The sequence below is a fragment of the Scomber scombrus genome, chromosome 10, assembly GCF_963691925.1.
Source record: "Scomber scombrus chromosome 10, fScoSco1.1, whole genome shotgun sequence".
In the NCBI taxonomy this organism is placed as follows: domain Eukaryota; kingdom Metazoa; phylum Chordata; class Actinopteri; order Scombriformes; family Scombridae; genus Scomber; species Scomber scombrus.
The window spans coordinates 1,768,171-1,794,916 of record NC_084979.1 but is presented as its reverse complement, the minus strand read 5'-3'; the positions used below and the strand labels follow the sequence as shown (position 1 = coordinate 1,794,916).

At 41.5% G+C, this 26,746-nt stretch overlaps 1 protein-coding gene across 2 annotated transcripts; it reads right to left on the bottom strand.

Annotated features, from left to right (window-relative positions):
• Window positions 1–4,624: 4,624 nt before the first annotated feature.
• Window positions 4,625–25,721, bottom strand: mfn2 (mitofusin 2). Of its 2 annotated transcripts, none has more exons than XM_062427335.1 (18): window positions 25,384–25,721; window positions 23,834–24,015; window positions 23,097–23,232; window positions 22,777–22,939; window positions 22,525–22,649; window positions 21,464–21,572; window positions 21,151–21,258; window positions 19,958–20,111; window positions 19,579–19,646; window positions 18,974–19,095; window positions 18,569–18,695; window positions 18,320–18,424; window positions 10,485–10,587; window positions 10,028–10,248; window positions 7,326–7,481; window positions 6,892–7,088; window positions 6,429–6,563; window positions 4,625–5,579 (listed from the first exon to the last, which is right to left on the bottom strand). In XM_062427335.1, exons 2-18 carry the CDS (start codon window positions 24,009–24,011, stop codon window positions 5,510–5,512), a joined length of 2,277 nt encoding a protein of 758 aa, XP_062283319.1. In that variant the 5' UTR covers window positions 24,012–24,015; window positions 25,384–25,721; the 3' UTR covers window positions 4,625–5,509. The 2 variants fall into 2 exon arrangements, with proteins under 2 accessions (XP_062283319.1, XP_062283320.1); XM_062427336.1 differs by having other exon boundaries at window positions 25,521–25,721.
• Between the last annotated feature and the right edge of the window lie 1,025 nt (window positions 25,722–26,746).

The following is a 26,746-nucleotide window of genomic DNA, read 5'->3' as shown; positions in this document are numbered from 1 at the left end:
TATTCACTGATACGTCACATATACATCTATAAACTACTGTCAGCTGGTCTGAGTTAGTGGTCACGCTCCGGTATGAACTTATTTTGCAAAGGTCTTTTCAAATAAACTTTAACATGTGTTTAATTCACATCATACATTATCATCATGACAAGGTATGATTGAAACTGTGAAGATTGATGACGGCGTGGCCTAAATCCACTCTACACACTCATTCTATCCAGCATGCTGCATACATATGGTCATGGTACTATGCTGTTACAAGAAAATCTATAGACTAAATGATTGATGTCAGTCATCAATGAGACTGTGACTTAGAATTTCAGTCATATTTATTCTGCATTCTGTCTGGTTTGAGTATCGATTCACTTTTCCAGTCTGAACACACTTACAGATGAGGCGAGGCACTGTGGGTGGATACAAGTGTAATGTGACAGTGAGGCGTCGCTGCAGTCAGCACTGAGGAATCACAATGAGAAATGTTACAAAACTTACTGAGAATGATTTGAATCCAGAAAACCATCTCCAATAAGTTCACGCATAACTTTTTATGTTATATCTTTTAGAGCTTTTTTAGATACTGCAGTGCACTTTAACTGGCACTTCTTTCACACATATGCATATATTGGCTCTATTAGCACTACTTTTGGGTATTTTTAGTAATACGTTTTTTGTTTTTTCCATTTGATAGGTGTGTTTCTATGTGATGTTATGTGTGGCACCTATCTATCTATCTATCTATCTATCTATCTATCTATCTATCTATCTATCTATCTATCTATCTATCTATCTATCTATCTATCTATCTATCTATCTATCTATCTATCTATCTATCTATCTATCTATCTATCATATTACTGAACTAGAGACTTGCACATTACAAATGTCTTTTTCAGAACTCCGTATTGAACCTTTAGCTTCCCTTCTGTTTTTTTAAGTAAGTCATTTACACACAGTGGAGCTGTCTTACACATGTCAAAGTCATTATTTATCATAAGTCATTCATAAGTTATTCATATAAAAGGAAATCAATTGAAAAACTGAGGCTGTGTTCAATCACTAATCTACTCAAAGTCAATGATGGTCATATGTAGCAAGAATTTAGAGGTTCATAGTTCTGATTTGATATTGTTACATACACTATTCACCAGTGGTGTGCACAGGGGGTGGGCCACCCCCCCTCGTGGCCCAATTGTTGAAAAACGCGCGCTAAAGTGCCTCCTTGGGAGCCAAAACGAGTGCTAAAGTGCCTCCTTGGGAGCCAAAACGAGTGCTAAAGTGCATCCTTGGGACCCTAAACGCGTGCTAAAGTGCCGTCCTGGTTGGCAAAACACACTAAACTGCCCTCTTGGGTGGAATAAACACACTAAACTGCCCCCTTGGCTGGTTAAAACATGATTAACTGCCCTCTTGGGAGGCAAAAACGCGTGCTAAAGTGCCCTCCTGGTTGGTGAGAATGCGCTGTATGTGCCCTTTTTTTGTTCTTTTCGCCCCTGCCCTTCAAAAAGTGTGTGCACGCCACTGCTATTCACAAAGGTTAAGGATAAACCTTTGGAAGTAGTCGATGTGAGGCCTGAAGCTCTGCTCAACAACCACAAACACACAGATCATCATCTAGTGTTCTTATAAACTACAGATTAAATACTGACAATAAATTCCTCACTTCCATTGTAAATCACAGTTTAAAAACATGGCTTCCTAAACGCACTTCTGTCAGTTTTAGTTTGTTACAAACTGCCCGACTGGATTTGAACAGAGGCTGTGTTAAGCAGTCAGTGATGTCATACTGCCATCTGCTGGACAAATGATGAAACTGATGAAATGATGAAAATGTCCTGTTTTTCTATCATGGGAAGCTTGTATATATGTTGGGTTCTATCATCACTATGAGAAGATTCAAATCTGGGTGGTATTTTCCTTTATTAAAATGAAGCAGCGCAAAGACAGTCAACAACAGCAAGCTAAATACTTTCTGCAAACTAGCTGCAATATCTGATTAATGCTTGAGATATAAACATTTTTAAGTTACACTCTACAAACAAAATCAAGACAGAAAATGACATTTAATGTAGTTAAAATCAATAAATCAGTCTGCATTGATATATATATATGAATGTGGGAGATTCTTAGTGTCTGTTATACACAGCTGTTTATACTGTATGAAAAGTTTCTCCTTCAGTTAAATCACTGCAGCAACTGACAGCAGCAGGATTGATATGTTGGTAAACCTGTAGAGGGTTAGGGTTAGGCATTACACACAGCTGTTTATCTTCATTAAATCAGCTGATGCGTCAGACTGCTACAGTATAACCAAACACATCTACACACTTGAGACTTGGTCGGTTATAAATCCATATTCTGCTTTTATATTAAGGAGATCAATCAGCCTCTTTTGTAACTTTTTTTTAGGAAAAGTAGCATCCCATGTTTCATCCTATATTATTACTTTATCCAAACACTGTCATCAGATCGATGCAATCATATAAAGAGCTCCTCCAAATTATAATTTTTTAATTTCTTTCTTTATTATAGCAACTGATGGAAACTCAATCTGTCTTCGGCTGCAGATTTGTGGTGTGTTTCTGTCTCTGAAGCATCCAGACTCAATGTGATTGGCTCGCTTGTTTCAGAGATATGTTGAGAGTATTTATTAATCATCACACCTGCTGATGTACATTCACCCTGTACTTTTATAACCAACAGGAGATGTTTTTACGGGACTTTTACAGTGTCATTGTACATTGTAAGAGGCCATTCCACAAATACACAACACACTGTAAATACATTTTGTCAGCATTGTGTCATCTTTATTTTTTATATACATACATATAATCGAACATTTAAACAGGACAACAAACGACAACAGTCACTGCATGCAGGTACCTTCACCTTCCTGAAGCCAGACACAGCTACTCTGTGGTTTTACTTTTGTGGAAGAAAAAAAAATATATATTATCAGTAAGCAGCAAATTGATAAAGTGCATGTCTTCCCTCTAAAGGAAGTGTTGTCGGGCAGCCTTCCTGCTCCCATGGCAACACAGTGTATGGCTTCATTTTACAGTGTCGCCTAATCAATCCAGACTTTTACATACTGGACAAGTTTCTCCTAATGCCCCCCCCCCCCCCACCCTCGCCCTTCCCTCTACCATTTCCAATTGAAAGGCAAATTCTTAAATTACATTATATACACATTATAGAAGCCAAAAGTACTATTTCATTTCAAAGAGAATGGGCGTTGCTGGATTTGTCCACTCTCATCTCATGTAGTTCAGATTCCTACCACTTCCTTTAGAAGTAAAACCATAGTATTATCATAGGAATAATAATATATAGACAGAGGCATAGAGAGCAGGCAAACAGCTCTGCAGTAACAGAGCCAGGCCCACAAACGCATTCAGTGCAAAAACAAAGTGTTACTACACGCAGACAAAGAAAAGGTCTGAGTAGTGATGACACACAAGACACTGAGACAGGCATCCACGGTGCTAATGCTTCACATTGAAAGCACTGCTGTCTAAAATGAGAGGTGAGAGGAGTTTAGAGATGTGTCCCACTGTTACACTTACATATATGTGCGGAAGAAAAACTAAAGATTCTGAGTTAAATAAAAAGGAAGCAGAAAGTAATGATGCACTCTGCTGCTGATTTTGCTGTAGTGTCAAACTCCCTCTGAATTTCACATTTTGCAGTAAATGTGTGACTTTTAAAAATCTGATAATGATAAATCAGCTGAGTTATGTATACATAAACAAAACATCCCTTAAATGACTTTTCATAAGAACAGGGAGCAGGATATGTGCTGAGTTGGACATTTGCAGTGTAAAAATAAACATCAGCGTTATTGGGGACAAAGTTTGGAATGGAGACTTTCTAAATGTCCTCAAACATATCTGACATGTTACTTTATGGATAACATACACACTGATGGACATATCTAGCTGTCTGATGGATTTGAGGCTATGAGCACTTTAAATACATCCTCTAAATCCTGTCTGAAGTCTGAGAGGAAGTCAAAGTTCTGACTTTAATATTTTGGAATCATTTTAACTGTATTTATTTACAGTCTAATCAGAATTCTGAATGATTTGTGTGGTAACCTCAGGTCATGTCTGAAAATAATCCTAATCTCCTTTTTCAGTGTTCAATGTTGAGCTTGAACCTGTGTGTGTCACAGAGCTCCACTATATAAACACATGAGTGACACACTGCTGCACTGGGTGACATGTTCCTTCATGACCATGAGAACACACGCTGTCCTTTACTTTGACTCAATCCCACACACACACACACGCCATCCTGTTTCCAGACACACTTACTACTGCATTCATCCTCTGCTGTTTTGGAAAATTACTTAAAAAAAAAAAAAAATCAAACAATATATTTGTGAGTCATATTTTAAGTTTCTATCTGCAGAAGGAAACTACAGGCTTAATGCTGAGAGCCACAGAGAGGATAGCAAAGTCAGAAAGTGATGAGAGACAGACTCACAGTCGCTTTGGACATGAGATTTGTTGATAGTGAGAAAAATATAGAATAAGAGCAGACGTGATCTATAAGTCCATATATGAGTCCTACATTTTTAGCTTAGCTGTGAGACGCTGAAACTATTCAATTACTGCACAGTCCAATGCCAGCAGTCAGACCTGCTCTACATGCAGGGGGAACCTGTCATTTCTAGTTGTGATGTCATCAAACTGAACTGTGAACAGCTGTTAAGTGTACAGTTTAGATCAGCTGTAAGAATTCATGTTCCAATTGTCCTTCATGTCACCTAAAACCAAACCATCACATAATATGTTGATACATTAGTCTCTTTTCTTTCTTGTGGCATTTCAAACAACCTCTAACTTAACCAAAAATCTCTTCTGATAGCTGTGCATCATTTCACACACTGAACAAAAAAAAAGGTACATTTCCCAAATATACGACAACTGGAGGAATAAGTTAATCTGTATGTCTTTAGTTCATTTCATTATGTTAATAAGACACTGTCTTCCATTCCCTGCACCTGTCCACTGTTCAGAATATATACAAAATCAAATCTCCACGTGTTCGCTGAGGCGGAGTTCTATGGAATGACATGTTCTGACAGAAGCTGGTAAGAGTGGCTCAGTGGTGCTGATGAGAATGCAGGGACAGCTTAGACTAAAGCTAGAGTCACATCTATAAGCTATCTGACCACCTCAGCTCCATGCTCATGTGCAGGAGTGTGAATTAGGTCACTGAGGATAGAAATGAGCATCTGGAAACACACTGAGTGGATGTTTCATAGTGGAGCAGGTGGCTGTGACTTCTATTTACTTTGCTGACAGTTGCAAGCTGTTTGCAACTGTCCGTGCATCCCTATCACAACCACTCAGCTTCCTCTCCTGTCAGACATCCTAACATTCCCTTCTCATAGTTGAGGGTTTATTCTCGTTGACGTGAAAATACCAAAGTGTGTCGACTTGAAAGCGGACGTAACAGATGTTACAGATGTTACAGAGTCTCTCAGGTGGACACTGTGGCAGGTTTACTTGCTGTGGTGGAGGTACTGCTGGGTGAACATGTTGAGCTCGCTGTCCAGCCAGCCCGCTTTGTTCCTGACAACAAAAACACACATCACATATATGTTAATAAAGGTCACATTGATGTATCGATGTCTGACAGAAGTACAGGGTCATGACAACAGCTGTGGTGTGTAAGTGGCTATACTCATTTAAATAACACACATGTTTTATGACATGAAAATACTGTTTAAATAATCATTTGTGTCTGGATGTTGTTCAGTTCACAATCATGAAGACTTTCCTAAAACACTTCTTTCTGCTCTGAGGAGCCATAAACAACGATCCAACAGAGCAGCTCTGTCAGTGATAACTGTGCATCTTTATTAGTGTCAGCACACTGCACATGTGCAGACAAACTCAATCAAATAATTACAGCTGTTAGTCGACCGACAGATAATCCAGCTGTGATCATGTGATGCTTCAGAGGAAAGGATGTCTCATGTCTCTATAAACATATTTCCTCTTCTCATCTGTAAAACCACTATCAGGCCTGTAGTGTGATGTACTGTTAGAGTGCTTTCAGCCCACTTGTTTCTCTCATTTATGAGACACAAAAATGGAGGACTATAATTCACCTAACGGGACATCCTCACTCACTCCAGCATCATTTTGAGGAGATGATAATTACTCAACTGTCAGGAGACTGATGAGACTACAAATGTTTGAAATAAAATCTATAATTAGTGTGAAAGTACAGAGAGCTTTTTCAGGCTTAGAATGAGATTATAGAACTATTAGTCATAACACCATAGCCTTTTTATTATAGCTATGATAAAGCCCTTTAACCACTCCACCTTAACATGTATTTGCACATGTATCATCCTGCCTGGCTGTAAAACTGTGTGTGTGTGTGTGTGTGTGTGTGTGTGTTGGCCTTCTTACCTCAGCAGCTTAGCCTTGCTCTGCAGGCTGTCCAACAGCTCGATCTTGCTGTTCATGTCGGTGATCTCCTCCTCCAGGTTGTGACGGGTGACGTCTACCTGCTGGCAGAGCTGAGCGAACACGCCCGACAACTCCCTGATAACCACACACACACACACACACACACACACACACACACACACACACACACACACACACACACACACACACACACACACACACACACACACACACACACACACACACACACACACACACACACACACACACACACACACAACGTCACCAAACATTAGAATAACACGACAGACAAAGAAAAAATCAAATCTTTCATCGGGTCTAACTGTGTGTGTGTGTGTGTGTGTGTGTGTGTGTGTGTGTGTGTGTGTGTGTGTGTGTGTGTGTGTGTGTGTGTGTGTGTGTGTGTGTGTGTGTGTGTGTGTGTGCGTACACGTGTACTCACTGCTGGACTTGGTGGCTGCAGTTAGATCCGGTGTAGCTGACGATGAGCTGCAGCTTCTCACTGGCGTAGTCCACAAACTGTCTCTTGAAGGCTCTCTCTTTAGCCTTGGTGGTCCAGGTGAGACGCTCGTAGATGTAGAGGAGCCCATAGAGACCCACCGACAGAGCGATCAGACGCCAGCCTACTGCCTTCCAGATCTGCACACATCAACACATCTACAGTCAGGACTCTGATTTACTAACAGCTTTATCAGTGATATAATGCAGCTGTGCTGAATTCTTCTTTCCATACTCTTTTCTTTACAGACTCCTACCACTATTTGTGGCTGCACTGATCAGTGAATTCATACTTTGACCATAAACTGAACTCAAGCCCCACTTCCTAGCAGCTTTTATCTTATCTAGTGAGTTTGAGCAGTCTGAGTGTGTCCTCACCACGCCGCCGACCACGAGGACGCCCATGGATGTCCGTGAGGTGAGGGAGGCGAGGCCGGTCACCATGGAGACCATCAGCTCCTCCTGGGTCATGGAGCTTTGCGGGAATGGAGGCATGCTGGTGCTGACTGGAGTCAGGGCCATGGGCCGAGGAACCTGCAGGTAGAACACAGCTGATAAGAGAGCAGAGACTCACCAGAGATCACACAGCACAAACCCCACACACAATTCTTCTATGATCCAATCAAAATAAGATGTGAGGTAAGTAATGGTGGACTGGAATGTGACAGTTATTGCCAGTGTCAAACAATATTAAATGTGTTACACTATTTCTAGCCTTCCTATCCATGTTAGATCACACTTTGAAGTGCCTCTCATGACCTATAAAATACAATGCATCATACCTGTCTGATCTCCTTAACCCTAATAATCCATCTCAAGCTCTGCACGCTACAAATGCAGAGCTGCTGTGTGCACCCAGTGTTAAGAAGAAGTCAGCACGACGTCACACAATCTACTTAAAGGACCAGTCTGTAGGATTTAGTGACATCTAAGTTCGTCTTAGTTCTCAGACTGCAAACCAAATGAATACATATATAGATATATGACACCACTTCAGGACCCTGTCTTGATGAATTTACCAAGTGCTCTCCTGCTGGTGACTTATTGATCGGTGCAGCTGTTCTGATAATCATACATCTCTCTAAACCTTCTGTTTGTCCTGTACTGTGTCTTCTATTCTGAATACACAACATCTATTGCACCTATTGCACATCCCTGTCCTCTGCTGCCCTTCCTGAGGTTTCTTTTTTTCCCTCATTAAGGGTGCACTCACACTAGGGCCAGTTGTTCCGTACCGTGCTGAAGCACGGATGTCCCCCCTCCCCTGTCCCCCGCTGGCCTCACATTACTCAAACCCAAGTGCACTCAAACACGGTTGCCTCCGACACGTCGCTCAAAAACATATAGACAGTATGTTTAGACAAGACTTAGTTTAATGACTTAGAAGTCGCCAAATGACTTACTTTAACAAATTTCGTTAGTTTATATAATGCAGATTTGTAAAATATGACTTTTATGAGGGTCACAGTCAGATAATAAACTTAGCATTTCATAATTGTGGTAGCAGCGGTGCAGCAGATGTAATGAAGTCCACGCAGCACGCTGGATGCAAACTAATATTAAGCCTTTAGCCTTTTCATTATAATGTCCTTGGACATAAATTGAGTTCTTTTGCCTTAATAATGATACAATAATACACTAAAAATGGTTGGACTGGGAACCCATATATGCATAATCTGTACTCGTTGCATTTAGTGTTGCATTAAATGACCAGGGCTCAGCTAGTGTTGCCTTTTAAAAATCGTTGATTTCCCAGGATTCCCTGGAAAATTGTCTTCTTTTCCCGGGATTTAAAATGTCTTATTTTCGGGAAAAATATGAATCCCTAGTGCGCATTGGACCAAGTGTACCACGCTTAAGCACACCTCTTCCATTGCCTAGTGTGAGTGCACCCTAAAAGGTTATTTTAGGGAGTTTTTCCTTATTCCAAGGACAGAAGAAGCTGTATTGCAGAACATTGTAAAGCCCCCAAGGAAAATGTGTGTATTGTGATATTGGGCTGTACAAATAAAACTGACTTGACTCAACACATCAATGACAGATATTTTAAGCTCCTCTAATAAAATTACTGACTGATTTCCTCTTGCTGTTTTCCCACAGAAGCACTCAAAGGATTTTTTTTATGTAACAAACCCACAAAGTATCTTCTAAAGCAAGTTATGGTTGTTGAAACTATGAATGAACAAGCAGTCTTCAGCAAATTGAAAATAAGCAATGAAAGTTAAGTTTGTGCAGTTAAAAGGATTTTGTTGAATAAACAAAACTCACAGAAAAGTAGCACAAGGTTTAAGAGAGGAAAATAAATATTGTTGTTGATTGTGGTTTAAGTTCATTATGGATGCCATCTGTCAAATAAGCTCTTGAGGGAAATAGAGTAATATTCTTTATCTGGACTCTTTAAATGCTACATAAAATCTGCTCTAGAGGAGTTCTCTCAGTCGCAGGAAATTATTAATTAAGATATTAATAAGAATAATTTTTGTTGTTGATCACAAGTACACCACTGCTGCTTTTATGTCTTAGCTTAGCTTTATTTTTTATTTTATTTTTTTATTAAGTGTGTATGTGTATGTAGTTTTATATTTATTTAACTTTAGCACAAGGATCCCAAGTAAAGCAATGTTGTTCTTCTATATGTATTGTTTATATATATATATGGGTGGAATGACAATAAACTTGAACATATGTGTTCTAGAACAAATATCAAAGCTGACGTTTTCCTTTTCAAGGATGATGTCAAATATTTGACTTGACTCTTCATAAATCTAAACACAAGACTCAGCCAGGTCAATCCTAACCTTTGACCTGCTAACATCTTATACATTTACCAGATGAATAACTGCTGTTTTTGCTTCAACCATAAATGACTCTATGATCCATCACTTACTGATGAGAATTATGAAATATGTCCTCAGGTGCAACTCTAAAACTGTAAATCCATTTATTTTAGGATGGATTAAAAGAAATAAACTGAAAGTATTAAAAAAAGGATTAGGCTTTGTTTTTACTGTCCTATTTGTAGTCCCCCAGTAAGCAATGCTGAGGATGAAAAACAAACCAAACAAACAGGCTCCTGATACCTGATCGTTGTAGCCCATGAGGGCCCGCCGAGTGTTCTTGGGCCCCAGGAAGCGGTTGACCAGCATGGTCCAGCCAAGAGAGAAGTGAAAGCTGATGTCTTCCTGGAAGTCCATGCACAGCTTATCACAGGCCAGGTCATAACTGAGGCTGAAGCACTGACGAGGAACCAGCTTGTCCACCTGCTCTCTGACTGGGGTGGGCAGCAGAGGCTTCAGACCGTCTAAAGGAATAAATGGAGAGAAAGAACTCAGTGACACACACTGTCCCAACATACATGACATTATTTTAGATGCAAAATCCTAAATCAATAGTTGCATCTACACACACACAGTAAACTGTAATATGCATGAATTTGGTGGCTGGTAGCACAGTGACTATGGGAGCATGTGCAGTGATAACAGCAGAAAACAGATATTGGTGATGAGCTTCCTCAGATGGAAATAAAAGGAGAGTTACCGATCATGTCTGTCTGTGTAGCCTGCAGGGCGCTGGTGATGGTGGTGGAGCATCTCTCTGACATGTTCTTGCCCAGACCCTCTTCTATGTGCCGGTGGAGCTCCTACAACAAAAAACAGAACCATAAACAAACACATCTGGTGCTATCTCATTTCATGTATATCAGCTGTACTGATGACAACAGATGTGACAGGAAATGAAAGAACAGGATTGATGCAAACTTTTTAGAATTAAATTTGATGTATTCTAAGACCTTGACAGAAAGAAATAAACACCTTTCTACAACAACATGAGTGCACATTCAGGCTGAGCTTTAAGCTTATTAAATACTGACAGGCACGTTTTTGTAGCTCCATATAACGATGTATATTAAATCAAATTAATGGCAAATGTGATAAACTGTGTCCCACTGTTATGCTGTTAAAAAGGTATTACATTTATTTTTAATTTGCTTGGTATTGTTAATTCTGACAACACTAAAAGAAGTTGTCGCACTCATTTTTCTCTATGCAACCAGGCAACACCTCAAAATGTAACATCTACCATAATTTAAAAAAAACATTTTTAAGGATGTGCAGAAACCTTGAAAGAAGACAGAGCAGGAATGACTTGCAACAAAGAACCCCAGCTGTGCTCCAACCAAGAATATTCTAGTCCTGGACTGTGTTCAAAATCACTTCCTGTTTACTATACAGTTCTCTCAATTTGCCCTACACCTTTTTTATTTCAGTGTCTGAATGTATCAATGTATCCACTACACAGTGCCCTCAATTACACAATGGGATGAAAAAGGGGCGTCCATGTGATGACACAAAATCACGATGATCAGTGTCTGAAATCTCAATTAACTACTTACTGCTGAGTAGTGTATACTCACAAGCTTCAATGTGTATTTACTGAACACATGTAATGAATGTATAAGTGGAGGCTTTAAAGTGTAGCAGGGAATGCCAGTAATGTCCCTCAAGGTGGGGTACTGAGGTAAGTATGCTGATGGTAAGATGGTAAGTGCTGAGAAAGGTTAAGAGCTGCTGGATTAACATCTAACAAAAGGTTAGAGAATGACAACGATGACATGAGGCTCTGTGATGTAAAAGCTCAGAATACTGTGGTTCAGGTTGTTATGTAACAGAGACACAGAGGCTGTGACTAGATTAGTGTGATCTGTCAGCAGTGTCATTCCTACTAACAGCCACAAGAGGAAGAAGAAAGTGAAGCAGATAAATCTCAGAATGATGCAGAAATGTTAGTCATTGTGATGTCAGTGATAAACTAAGCAGACAGATGTGGAGCTTCAGTCAGCTGTTAGACTGTGTTGAAGTAACAAGAGAAATGTTTTTTCCAGCTCAGTCTAACCACCGGTGGGTTAAAGCAGGACTGGCACTTTTGGCCTCTGTGCAGATCAAATGAGACCGGCTGATTTGAAGGAGAACATCACGACTCAATCTGACTGCTCTTACATAACACAGATTACACAAGCTTTACACCGGAGGAGAGTGAGCCAGCAGGAGGCCGGGGACGAGCTTTACACTGCGACTGTGATGTTAGAGAGGGATCCTGTTGGAAGCAGGGATATTTGGAGTCATCATATTCACATTTAGGATTACAGTTTGATCCTGTTTTATCTCAAACAATCATATTTTACCCTGATATAAATGTGGCTTATTGGAGCAGCTCAGGAAGCGGTCAGAAGGACTGAGGATATTCTCAGAGCTAAACCTCAACAACTAGTGTCTGATCCCCACTCAACAACGAACTGACAGGAAGTGACAGGAGAGAAATATAGAGTTAAAGACAGAAAGTGAGAGCAGCAGTGTGGTGAGAACAGCATGACTCTGTTGTAGCACTGATGGAATTAACACTGTGGAAATGTATGCTGAGTGTATCAAGACAACAGGTCAACATAGAGAGATTGCTGAGTTTGCATCAAATAAAATAAAATAAAAGTGATTTTTTTTTTTTTTTATGAACAACTGTTTTTATTGGCATCATTTTCATATATCAAGGTCAAATATTATCAACAGTACAAACATTTTAACAAAACCCTCCCTCCCCCCGGCGGCAAGCCCTTCCCTCCCCCCTCCCCTCTCGGTCTGGTGTCTTACTGGTACTGGGTACTTTAATCAGACCTGAGCAGGTCCGTTACAGCCGAAGCAGCTCTCTTCCATGAGTCCAGTGTAGAGCTTTTAGCTTTGTTCACCCTTGCTGTAGAAAGTTCTAACATGACCACATCCTGAAAGTATTCCAGCCATTTCCTAGCATGTAGACTGTGAGGAGGTAACCAACGTTGTACTATTAGCTTTTTGGCAGCCGTCAAACCAGCCAGCCAAATTTTGCGTTGTTTCTCATTCAGCCCCAACTGTGAGTCATCATTGAGCAAGAGGATAGTCGGCTCCAGAGGTACAGGTTTATCAATCATATTAGACAAGGTCACTGTTACCTTCCTCCAAAAGCCATAGACCTCTGGGCAGTCCCATACCATGTGTTTAAACGTTCCTGGTGTATTCAAGGAGCACAGGCAACAGTTTGGGCTAGTTGACAGCTTCATATGAAATCTCACAAGTGGCGTCAGATAGGCTTTCTGACACAGCTTATAATGAATCAGCTGGTGATTAGGGTTCTTGGACGAGTGAAGTGTGTTCTTCCAGACACTTTCCCAGTTTATGTCCTCTTCCGCAACAGCCAAGTCTCTGGACCATGCCTTGGCCAAGGGTAGCTCTTTCTGTGTATGTGTTTGAAGTCGTGAGTACACAACTGATACGAGTCCTCTGGTGTTCGTTGTGGATAGCCAGCCTACAACAGGATGTGTCTGTAGCTTAGAGTTCGTCTGCACACCATAGGCACGGAGAGCTGACCGTAGTCGGAGGTACAAAAAATGGGATGATGTTGGCAGATTAAAAAGAGAACACAAAGTCTGGAAGCTGCACATACCCCCTGGATCAAATACATCTCCAAGATTGTACACTCCCTTTGAGGACCATGCAGCTGACTCAAACGGCTTATTCCCTGAGATAATATTCTTATTCCCCCACAGTGGAGTATTCACATGCCATTTCCAATTCCCCCCCAGACTCTTCTCAACCGCCTTGAAATTTCTTATTGAGTTTGTAATAACAGGCCCGAAGTGTAGCATGCATTGGTTGATAGTTAGTCCGGAAAATAAGATCCCTTCAAGTTTGTATGGAAGTACTAATGCATCTTCTATATCTCTCCAGGCTACCTGGGAGGAACGGTCAAGCCACGTCTTAAGTGGGCGTAGCTGAAAGGCCTGATGGTACCTCATAAAATTTGGGAAGGCCAGCCCACCCTCCTGTTTCGATCGCTGTAAGGTGGAGAGTTTAATTTTGGGATGACCACTATTCCAGATATATTTCCGTAGCAGGGAGTCAACTCTTTTCCAATATCCCGCCGGAGGAGGGAGCGGAATCATCATGCTAACAAAATTGAGGCGAGGCAACACATTCATTTTGATGGAGGCAATCCTTGTTTGCAGTGAAGCCGGTAATTTAGTCCATACAGCTATGTCACGCTCCACCTCTCTAAATATGTTATCATAGTTAGTTTTTACTATACTGTGCAATGAAGGCTGGATCAGGATGCCTAAATACGTAATCTCTGTTTTAATGGGAATATCATAAGACAAAACTACTGCTTTTGCGGTTTCATTTAGGGGCATCAGCGCTGACTTTGTCCAGTTGATCTTGTAGCCAGACAACATTTTAAACTCTTCAAAAGTGGCTAACAGAGAGGGTATTGACTTTTCGATATCTGACATGTAGATAAGTACATCATCAGCGAAGGCCGATATGGCATGCAACGAAGTTTTAATCCGAATGGGGGCAATGATCTGATTCTCCCTCAGATGTTGGGCTAGCGGTTCTAGTGATAGAATAAACAAACTTGGCGAGAGGCCGCATCCCTGTCGCGTCCCACGAAAGATGGGAAAATGGCTCGAGTGTAAGCCGTTCGTGGACACCATGGCCGTGGGGTTAGCATATAGAACACGAACCATGTCGACAAACCCTTTCCCCAGGCCAAATCTCTCCATGACCGCCCACAGATACTGCCACTCGAGCCTGTCAAAAGCCTTTTCGGCGTCGAGTGACAGTATTGCGCATGGAGTCTTTATTTGTTTGGTTTCGTGAATTACATGTATTAGGCGTCGGATGTTGTCTGCTGCTAGACGCCCTTTCATGAAGCCAGCCTGATCCTTATGAATTAATTTGTCCATGTGTTTCTCCAAACGTAATGCCAACACCTTAGAATACAGCTTCTTGTCTGAGTCAATTAACGAAATCGGTCTATAATTGGAGCAATCAGTTTTATCTTTACCTTTTTTAGGAATGAGGGAAATCAGGGCAGCGTTGGTATGAGCCGGGAAAGAGCCTTTTTCAACAGCTGACTGAATCGACCCCAACAAAACTGGCCCCAAAATGTCCCAGAAGTGTAGCAAGAGCTCTGGCGGTATGCCGTCCGGGCCCGGCGATTTCCCTTTATTCGACATCTTAAGCGCAGTCTCCAGCTCCTTTAAGGATATGGGACGACCCAGATCTATTGTTTCCTGCTCCTCTAACGTAGGCAAATCCAGATTACTCAGAAATTGCTTACATTTCTCTGAGTCAAAGGTTAGTGTTGATTTGTACAACTCTTTATAAAAAGAGTGGAACGCAACATTTATCTCTTTTGGGTCAGATGTAAATGCATTATTAGCCATTTTGATGGTATTAATTGATGCCCTGGATTCACATTGTTTAAGCTTCAGTGCCAATAACCTGCTAGGTTTGCTTCCATTAAAATAATAGCTCTGCCTGACTCTGTGCATGATGAATTCCGCTCGCCTCCTCAATAGATCGTTGAGCTCCACCCTGACTTCCCTCAGTTCTTTTTCCACTGATTTAGCATATTTACCTTTTAACCGCTTCTCAAGTATATGGCACTTTCTTTCTAACTCGCAGACCCTGCGGCTCCTTTCTTTCTTGAGGTAAGATGCATAAGAGGATGTAAGGTCCCTAATACAACCCTTGGTGGCCATCCATACGTACGAGGCATCGACTACTGTGCCTATATTGCTGGCTATGAATTCCGTAAACTTTTTCCTAAATTGTGCTACAAATACCTCATCCTGCAGAAGTGTCGTATTAAAGCGCCACCTAGGTGTTTTATTGAATCTATGACTAAGATCTAACGTCATCAACAGCGGGTTATGGTCAGACAGTGTCGCTGGTAGCACCTGTATCAAATCTACACCTGTTTTCAGACTTGAGGAGAGCAAAAAGTAGTCGATTCTAGAATGTGATTTGTGATATGCGGAAAAGCATGTATAGTCTCTAATGCCCTGGTTCTGAATGCGCCATATGTCAACTAGGTTAATATTCTCTATCATGGCGTTAAGAGCAGTTGATGCTGCCCGCTGGGTGTGGGACACTGACAAGGTGGATCTATCTAAATTAAGGTCGCACACTGCGTTCATATCCCCTCCCACAATCAGCTCGTAATCTAGTAAGGATAACAGCTCCTTGGTAAGTTCAGGAAAAAAGAGAGGGTCAAAAACTGTCGGTGCGTATACAGATACAAAGGCTATTTTCTTTCCATATATAGATGTACATAAATATGCTATGCGACCTGATGTCCCTCTATTAATCTTTTCCACCTCTAGGGCCAGACTTCTTTTAGTCAAGATGACCGTCCCCCTAGAGTTAGAGCTCCCACAATCCGAAGCTACAAGTTTGTATTGCTTATTTTGAAAGCGTGATACATCCTCCGCCCTCAGGTGTGTTTCTTGAATAAAAGCTACATCCACATTCTTGCGACGGAGTAAGTCTAAGCATTTCACTCTTTTAACTTTTGCATTCAGACCCCGGACATTATAGCTTAATATAGATAGCTTAACCATTATCGAAATTGGTACCTATTGCTCCAGGTGTGACAACAGAAGGCCTAACCCTGATGTAAGAATCATGACCGAGATACCCACCCTGCCCCCTCCCTCCCCCTGCCGCCCCTCCACCCTCCCAAAACCCACCCCCCCTGAACAGTGGTTCTGACCCGTGTGACTTCCGCATAACGCAGCTCAGTAAGACTTCCTAAACTCCTAACTATCCCTCCCTTGTAACAGTTAACTTCTTCCCGACAGGTTAACCCACAGCAGTAAAACACACACCAAGTCAGGGGTCCCTTATTCCTCCTAAGTAATAAGGTATTCATATAAGTAAAGTGCAGGTGGAGACAAAAAATAAGCACATAAATGTACATATTGTGCCCTCGTTATCCATTCTGGCCAAAAATCTAAATATTATTTGGTTAACATAAATAACCCCTTTAAAGTAATTTACCCGACAACCAGTTAAACATTTTCATAACAATAAAATAACAGTAACGTCAGATGTGCGAGGTCTTATCAAAAATAAATATTCTGGCATAACGTTATAGTTCTCCCACCTCGACTTGTAACAAGGTCCGGGGTTGTTATATGAACATATGCGGCCGTTTTTCCTCCTCGCGGAATCATGGAGCTCAGATGCACCAGCTGATCAATCTCACTCCATGTCGTCCTCCGGTCGTGACGCACCCCCCGAGCCAATGGTGAACAGCTGGCGGCGCGTTGATGTTCCCTCGCCGGCCTCTTCCTTCAGGAACTGTGCGGCTTCACGCGCTGAAGTGAAGGTGCGTTGTTCACCGTTGATCGTCATCCTCAGGGTGGCCGGGTAGATTAGGAAAGCCGGGATGCCTCTCTCGTACAGCTCCTTCATCACTTCTCCATACGCCTTCCTCCTCTCGCTCGTGAATGCGCTGTAGTCCGCGTAGAACCGTATAGTCTTCCCAGCGTCCTGTATGGGAGCCTTTTTCCTCGCCTCGCGGGCCCCCTGCAGGATGGCGTTGCGGTCTTGGTACCTGAGCACTTTGAATATCATGGTGGCTTGGCCGTTGTTCTTGTTGCTGCGGATCCTATGGGCGCGCTCTATTTGAATCTTGGCGGTGCCGAGCGAGGGGATCCATTTAGGCAGCATATCTTGTAGGAAAGCGATTGCAAAATAAAAGTGATTTTTGATGCAGACTTACAAAACGGGGGACATGACTATCAAAATAAAGGCCTGTCTCTAATATAAGCCTGTTTTAAATCAAGGTCTGCTCCTCTGCTGTCACTGTTTGAGAACTGATGATGGTACCGCACACACGCACGCACGCACGCTCTGTATAATAAATGACATCTTAAAAGATGTGACATTCTTTTTTGACTCATTTGAATAAATACTGTACATTTTATTTTATCACTGAAAGAGGTTTAGATCTGGAGGTGTGGCCCCCACCTTCACCCCCAGCCAATCAGAATAAAGCAGCATCTTTACATGTAATGTGTGCAGCTGGAGACGTATATAGACAGTACGTAGAGTGTATGAAGCAGAGTGTGATCATGAATGAAGGGAAGAAGAAGCTGATGTTTCAGAACACTGACGCTGAGTTTCATCACTAAGTAAAAGTTGTTCATTTAATGTAGTCAGAAGTCTCTGACTGAGCTTCAGTACAGATGAAGTTCCAGCAGTGGTGGACTGATGATGAAGCTTCCTGCATATCTGATTTGAATTTCTGGTGTGACGTGGTAATGAGTTCTACTTCACACTCTACTTCCTCACTCAAACTGATTAAAAAAGACCAAGGAGATAGAGTCATTTTACAACACAGGAGGTCCCATCATCACTCTAATCCATCCCAAAGTTCATTTTCAGGTTTTCCCACACTACAAGCACTTTTATAGCTTCATGGCTTTTCAATATTTTAAAGACTTTAGGAGCTGCAGATTCTCAGGGAAGGACAGCATGCAATGTGTGGACACTCACATTTTTATAGACCTTCAGCACCACTGGTGATGGATGGAAGTCCATGTGGTAGTCATCCACCAGAACGTTGAGCTTCCTGATCTCCTCTGCCATGGCATTAGACACCTGAACATGAACAGAGAACACGAGTGAAAACTACTTCCTGTTGAAAGACTCTGTTACAACTTAAATGAACCAGGACAGTCAGCATCTGCTAACACTTGAAATGAAGGGGTTTATATGTTTGTAGATATTAATCCTGGAGCTCACCTGTTTCTCCACCTCATCTGTGATCTTCTTGATCTTGGTCTTACAGTCCATGGTCAACAGGTCCAACTGCTTGTCTATGAACTCCAATCTGTCCTGACGGTCCTCTTTGGTGTCGAGGCAGTACACCCTACACAACCACACACACGCGGTTGTATAGTTATCTTAGTGAGGACTTTCATTAACATAATGCATTCCCTAGCCCCAAACCATCACAACTAAATGCCTATGTCCTCCTTCCCCAGGTCTAAAACTCTAATTGGTTATCATAATCACACACACAGACAGACAAACACAGACACACCTAATTGCTAGATGACATTTAACCCATTATGGGTAGATGATTACGTTGGGGTTATCAGTCTCAGTCCACAAACACGTACAATCAGCTGTTAACACCTGACTCACCTCTGCTCTTGTGCAGCTATGTGGACTGAATCCATAATGAGGCGCAGGGCTTCAGAGATCTGCTTGGCCCTCACTGTGTGCTGCTCAAACTTGGTCTTCACTGCTGATTGTGAGATACATTCCTGCACACAACAAACATATCAGCACACGGGCCAGGGGATGAACATGGAAACTATTCCAAGTACAGATGAAAGAAACTCTCGTTATCTAGATTATTTAATGACTTTACATAATGAATAATATACATGAATGACTAAAGGTTACAACATTCAGGTCAACGTTTACACTAGCTAAACATTTACTGTCCAGTACAGAGAAAGGCCCAGAATGTGTTTAGCCTAGCACAGCACAAATACTGGAAGTGAGTTGCTGGGTTGCTATTGGTAACAATCGTCCCACCCGAGTCTGTGAGATAATGTTTCTTAGAGATAATTACAGTTGTATGTGAGTGATGCAGCTCTAAACTATTGATGCCACAGTGATAAATAAGATCATAGAAGTGAGCATCATTTATAAATGACCTCACCCATAAATGTATATTGAAATCTGTAATCATGAACCTATTAAAGTCTTATTCCTAGTTGTTGTACATGTGAGATTTTTACCTCAAATCTCCTCTCAAAATTCTGGAACTCAAACATTCTGGCTTGAAATCCTTCTGCTAGAGCTCCACCTGAAACAGGATAACAACATGTAAGACTGAAGAGACATCTGGGCTATTTCTTGTTTGAAACATCTGCTACTTGACTGAGAAATAAACAGAGAAACTGATTTTTCATTGAAAAAAAAAAAAGGCAAATTAGTCTAAGCACACAGAGCAATGCAAGCACTAAATCTAATCGTCTAACACTGGTCAAATTTAGACTTAAAAACAATACGTAAACAAGATAAACTGCGGTCTTCACTGTACTTACTACTTAAGTCTTATACAGTCTTTTATTAACTATACTCCAGTGTGTCAGTGATCACAGGGGGAATATTAACCTGCTTCAGGCATTCCCTGAGCCTTCTGAACTCTAGCCTGCAGGACTTCCTTGGCAGAGACGAAGAAGATGCGGTCGCTGGCCTGGGCTCGGTCCACCAAGCCCAGTTCATCCACCAGGAAATTGGTGCAGCGGTCCATGTGCTGCCTGCGGACCTGAAACAGCAACGACACAAAGCCCATAAGTTCAGCTGATCACTATCATTCGGCACCGAAGCTGAGAACAGCAGAGTGAGCTGAGAGGAAGGAGAAGTGTTGCTTCTACTTTCTACAGAATGTCATTCTTATTTCTCCACATTTCAATCATAACTGACAGGTACCAAGTGATAGGTATGTGCTTCTGAGACGAGAACAGGAACAATAGTAACCACTGAAACACCAACCTGCCAGCATAAGTGTTATCTGTGGGAGAAATGTGGGGAAAAGGACAACCATTGCAACGCCTGTAGTCTATGTATTGCTTTCAGCCTGTTCACTCCAGTCCAATCCAACTGGACTGGATGTGGCGTCACATTTCTCAGCAGCAGATATTTCCAAACCTCAGCAAATAGAACCTAACTATATTATCAACTTGGTTAGATAATACTGAGTGGAACTGAGAAACCTTTAAACTTCTATACAGGATATTTGAACAGTTTCTCAGGAAATGCAGAGGCTGATGAAACAGGAGGTCCTCCTCGGTTCATTTTCCAACTAGACCATATGGTAACCCTGATTCACACTAGTGCACATAGCTTCATCCCTGTTGGCTGGATCACCTTTATCATCGGGACTGAAACCAAAACACTCCCAAACAGGGGCACAGGCCTGTAACATTATCCTCACCACCACTTGCAGTTGCCAACTTTGTGAGCTCAGCTGTCTGTTCCCCCAGCAGAGACCACTGACCTCTGGAAGGGCTTACTGTGCACTACAATATATCACCTTAATATAAAATCTCTGTATGAGCTTAAAAGACAGAGGAGTGTCTGTATTGTGGTGCTGTTGAAAAGGATTTTTAAATACCCTGCTATACCCTAACCCAAGCCTACTGTGTATCTATTAACACTTTACAATTGGTACTCACAGGAGTGGTTTACACATACATCATATGCATTTCAATTTTCCAATCTACCCAATATTGGTTTTTCAGGCATGTCATGCGTTTCCAGGTGATGATGATGGAGGATGTTTGGTTAAAGTGAACTTGACTGACCTCTTCCATGTATTCAGGTTCAGAGGCGGAGGCGTCCCAGCGGTTGTTGAGGATGAAGATGTTTGGACTGGAGAGGCGCTCGTTAACCTTGTGAAAGAATGACTTCTCCTGCAGGGACATCATTGACAGTTGTTTTTTTTAAAAAGGCACCAGTGGAACATCATTAAAACAATCAGCACTGTAATGATATTTGTTACAGTTTTGCACCCTAAAAATTATTCTGTCTTTGCATGCAACAGTTGACCCAGCTCCATTTGCTCTTTATAAGCACACTGTCTCCATTTAGACTAAACACACAGCTGTGGTGTCTCACCGTCTGCATCAGAGTGGACTCAGAGTTTGCCACCAGCACAAACACATCAGCGTCCAGGCAGAACTTGTCGATCCAGCTATCGAGTTCTGTGGTCACATCGATACCCGGGCTGGAGGTGAAAACAACAAGCAGAATAAACCAACTGAAGTCATCAACAGGTGAGCATCACACATCTTAAGACAGGTGTAATGGGAATTCTTATTATTCATCGTCTCTGTATCAAATGAGTAACTATGTCATATGATTATTGTGTGTGTGTGTGTGTGTGTGTGTGTGTGTGCGTGTCATAATCTGATGACCATGGGACCATTTATGTAATATGAACTGTGTATGTCATAACCTGCTGATTGAGTGAACATCATGTATGTTATCTACTGATTAACCACTGTCCTGATGGTACATCACATTATGACGTGACTATTGTGCTGACATTGATCTGATGGTAGAACAAGTTTACCCTTTTGACAAGATAATGTATTGTATATAATCTGATAACTTCTCCTGCTCTGGGCTCATTCGTGCCATCCCACACTTGAGACAGCAAGGAGTCCGTCTGCAGACGAGCGAATAAACTCTCAGAAAGACAACGGACGACTTTGTGCTTCTTAATATAAAATACTGCCAGAACACAGGAGAAAACTGGAATTGAATATTTGTCTTTTACAAATATACATGTATCTGTCACTTATAGAAGCCTAAACACCTGTACATCCTCTTTCCTAATGTATTACTGTACTTCTAAAGTGGCGAATAATGAGGTACACTACAGAACAGCTGTGTTGAGCCAACTTAAAATACACTGGCTATTTCCTCTCATGTTAAGTGTGAAGAAAAAAAATGTCCATATCCCTGTGTTCTTACTATTATATATGAATAAAATCATATATTATTGTTGTCAGTAATACACTAATTCTAACTCCTGATGATAAGAGAATACAATACCAGCTTCAGAGGAGGCAGAGATTTCTTTGACAGTCAACATTTTGCCTTTTGTTATTAATTATATAGATTATATAAAACGTATACATAAGTTGATAAAACATTGTTAACTTGTGTCTGACCTGTCCACCAACACCAGATCATCTCTGAGCAGAGCACACTTGGCTTTAGGCCACATGACACAGACCAGGCTGCCGGCATCCAGGTCCTCATCCTGGTGGAGAGCATGGGCCAGCTGGTTCACTGTCTGTAAACACACACACATCATCATCAATCTTTACATACACAGCAAACACACTGGAGCTGTGGAGGTTAAGAGACACTAAGTGTTTTGGAATGGAGATTATATCCATGTAAAAAGCACTCATGCTGACCTTTATGCTCTTCCTCTCCTCAGAGCCTTCAGTGAGGAGAAAGGACTCGTTGCCATCTGTGCCCTCCACCCTCAGGAAGCAGTTGGTGGTGTGTCCAATTCCAGAAGGCAGCACCTTGTCACAAAGCATGGCGTTGATCACTGAGCTCTTCCCGTTACTGGTCCTATAGAACAAACAACAAACCTGTCAGCAATGCATTGAACCTACAGTCTCACCAGTCTTTATGTTGATGTTAAATCCTCTAGTTTCAAGTCAAATTTAACATTTATACATTTGCAGCTAGAGGGTAAGGTAGGGTAGGGTAAGAAATATATACATACCTCCCAAAGAAGACCACCTTCATATGTCTGCGAGCAAGCACTTCTCCAATCCCTGCCACCTTAGCTAGGTAACCCCGAACCTCCTGGACTTGCTCTTCTGTGGTGACCGGGTCCAGCTCTTCATTTTTGTGAGTGTCTAACATACGGAGGCAAGCAGACAGAGGTTAGTCAGTCCTTTCATACTTTCACTTTCCATAGACAGCCTAGGAAATGTCTGCAGAGCTGATTCTTTGAACTGACTCCAGAGCTGCATTTATTTTTTTATGTTTGAAGGACATTAGGTTTCAGTGCAGTAGCTCATTCATGTGCACCATTTAGTTTGTGACTGTTACACAGTGTATGCTTAAAAGCTAAGGAGTGGTGACAGTTTTGATGCAATGGCAAGACCACCAACAGCTGATCAGTGTAATAATGTAAAACCACCAGAGAGAATGTGGCATCAGTAAACTGGCATCGAGTGACAAGTTAAATTCTATATAATTTGATTGAATGAGAAACTCAAGCACACATAAAGCTGATAAATGGAACTGAACAGGAGAAAGCAGACTGGTGCTGAGCCACAGTTTTGATCCTGTAGACAAAGACAACATTTTCCACTACTAGTAAAAACTGAGCTTTTCTGTGTATTCAGCTCGAGTAAGACACTTTAAGTGATGCTGGAGAGCAGGTGACATAACAGAAGTGTAGTGAGTAGGATGGAGTGTGAAAGAGAGAGGAACTAGCAGGTGGTATGGTACCTTCCAGAAAGGAAGCGCTCTCCTTGATGTAAGCCCCCAACTGTTCAAAGATGCCATTGATCTTCTTCTTTGCTGTGACAAAATGTTTGAGCGGCGATGCGTTCACCTCAGCCATCAGTCTCTTATCCTTCTTGCTGTGGACTGCGTTGGTGTTGTGACGTGGGAAAACCAGAGACATGGCACTGGACCGAGGACAAACATTAAAAACACACTTACAAACATATCTGACAAAGGTGTCACTGAAATTCATTAGTGGTTAAAGACAATGAGACAACACTAAGTAGAGCACATAGGATGATAGGTGAAACCTTCACCATGTGACTGAGGACTGGACTGACTAACTGTTTAAAGCTGCCAGAAAAGCAATGCAGTGTAGATAATGAGAACCTTAAGCACACATAAAGCTGATAAATGGAACTGAACAGGAGAGAGCAGACTGGTGCTGAGCCACAGTGTTGATCCTGTAGACAAAGATTGTTAAAAAAAAAACAGAATTATAGTTGTATAACTTGATAAACTACATGGGAGGAAATCACCTGAAAATCTGGGACAGTCTGACCCACATCAGTCAACAGGACTTAGTTTTAGTTTCAGTTTAGAGCTGCAACCATTAGTTAATGAATCCATTAGTAAACCAACAAAAAAAGAATCTTTAACTGTATTGACATTCAAATGATCATTTTGAGTCATTTTTTAAAAATGTAACAATTAGAAATGATCAGTTTACAGCTTCTCTAGCTGAGTAGTTACAGCTATGATAATAAAGTGAGTATCTTTGAGTTGTGGACTATTGGCCGGGATAAAATAAGACATACAGGGACACTTTGGTAGACATTTTACACCATTTTCTGAAATTCTACACATCAATTCAATTGCATGTCTGATATAGTAGTATGTGAAGTTTCCATATTCACTTCCTCTAGGTGAATCAGCATGATCTGATTCATCCACGTTCTTAAGTCATATACATTTAGGAACACAGTTTGACAATATAACGTTAGTTTAACGCATGTAACGGCTTCAACACTGCAGCTGAAGCTTGTCGGCTGCTGTCTGATCGGCAGGTTTAACATTACCAGAGGCCTTGCTGACTCAGCCGCGACCTTTCACACACTTTGAAGGGTAACAATGCACGCATGGGCATAATGTCTTACTCTACACAAACCAGCTGATTTACTAAATGTAACACTAATATGAAGCCAAGATGAGAAGCCACACTGAAAAATCCATCTGAAATCTATTTATTGATAGCTATAACATTGCCACAAGCTAGCCTTTATTAAGTTAAATGTCATGAGGCTGTCTGTACCGTTGAGCCCCTACATATCTACCTCAACTACAGCCTGTGCTTTCAGTGAATGTCCATCACTCTAAAGGACTGTCCTTGTGTAGTTTGTCAGACATATCTAACATGACGACGTGCAGAGTAACTTAAAGGATAAAGCCCATGCTAAGCTAGCTAACTGTCATTCCTGTCAGTTGACTGAGGTTAACGTAATGTTAAGCAGCTAGCGTGCAGGTTGACACACTGTCTCAGTTAGGTGACTTACCGTGGATGAGGGTCGCTCTTCACATATAACCCTCTGTCATCCTGGCCCCTCGGCTTTTCAAATCTCTCTTCCAGCTAGCTAACGTTAGCTACTACTACGAGACTGGGCGTTAGTACGTGAATAGGCGTCAATGCTACCTGCGTTGTGTGGAGGGGTCGCTGGAGGAGTCAGGCGGGCTCACAAGCTGTTAGATTCCGTTTCATTTGCTGCACTCACAGTCATTCAGGCAATGTGGGTTTGGTGGAAATCCCAGTAGATGTTAGTAATTTCATCCCAAACTGCTTGTTTTGCGTAGTTTACCAGACAGTATGTAGTTCCAGTCCGCTCCGTCTTTTGCGCCTTCTTCTGTGAGGTTTAACTGCAGCTGGCAGCCACAGCGTTACATTACTGCCACCTACTGGAAATAGTTAACTCCTACACCTGTTGGATTCTCACGTTTCCCACGTTGTGATTTAGCCTCTGCAGCTGTCCTGATCCTAGTGCTGCTGCCACATAATGCCCTTTCCCTCTGATTTTGACAGTTTATTATGGATGTCTGTTTCCTTTTCTAACTGCTCGTTTGGCTAGTTTGTCCACTCTTTTGTCAATTCACTTAAAGCCATAAAAAGGCGAACATGTCAACTGCATAAACAGATAAGAAATCTTTGAATGCGTTTGCATGCTTCAGCCTTGTGACACATGAGGTATTGGCCATGTCCCAGTTGGACTAAACTCCTTAAATACTCATAATTCCCCTGCTGCTGCATTTCCTGTCCAGTCAAAAGTTGACATTTGGTGTTCTGTCCCTTTCCCAGCAGCTCTGAAGCACTGATGTCGGTTGGATGACTGTCTCCATCACCTCTCGAACGTATCCAGCAATTGACTAGAAGTTGTATTCTGTGTTTATTTATTAATAGATTAATCAGTAGTTGAAGTTGGTTTGCAATCTGCCAATACACACAGAGATGATGATGAAGAAGAAGAAGATGATGATTCTGTTAGGCCTGTTAGTTGAGTAACATCTTGTTATCTAAGCCTTAGTTTCAGTAGAGCTATGTTTTGTTGACCTCTTTTTAAGGGCCTTAGATCTGAGTTAATTCCAATTACTTCATCCCACAATTTATTATACAATTTTAGACATTCATTCAACCCTTCTGCACTTTTCTGCAATTTTTTTTTAACATAACATATTTCGTTTTTTTCCTGGCACAGTCATTGTTCTTCTTCTTCCTTACAGCCTCCATGTTGTCAGATTTCTTTTCATGTGTGTTCTTCCCTCCTCAGATAAATGATTAAAACACATAACTCCACTCCCTCCTGTCACCTCCCACACTCTTACTGGAGTTGTGCTCCCAATTGAGTCAGAAAACGTACTCCTATACGT

What these genes read in the sequence shown, in the direction of transcription:
- mfn2 (XM_062427335.1), bottom strand. Translation starts at nt 24,011, where the DNA reads ATGTCTCTGGTTTTCCCACGTCACAACACCAACGCAGTCCACAGCAAG. An exon ending in ATAGCTGCACAAGAGCAGAG is followed by an intron (nt 18,696 to 18,973) that starts GTGAGTCAGGTG and finishes GTGGTTGTGTAG; the next exon opens with GGTGTACTGCCTCGACACCA. An exon ending in TCATGGGCTACAACGATCAG is followed by an intron (nt 7,482 to 10,027) that starts GTATCAGGAGCC and finishes TTCTACCTGCAG; the next exon opens with GTTCCTCGGCCCATGGCCCT.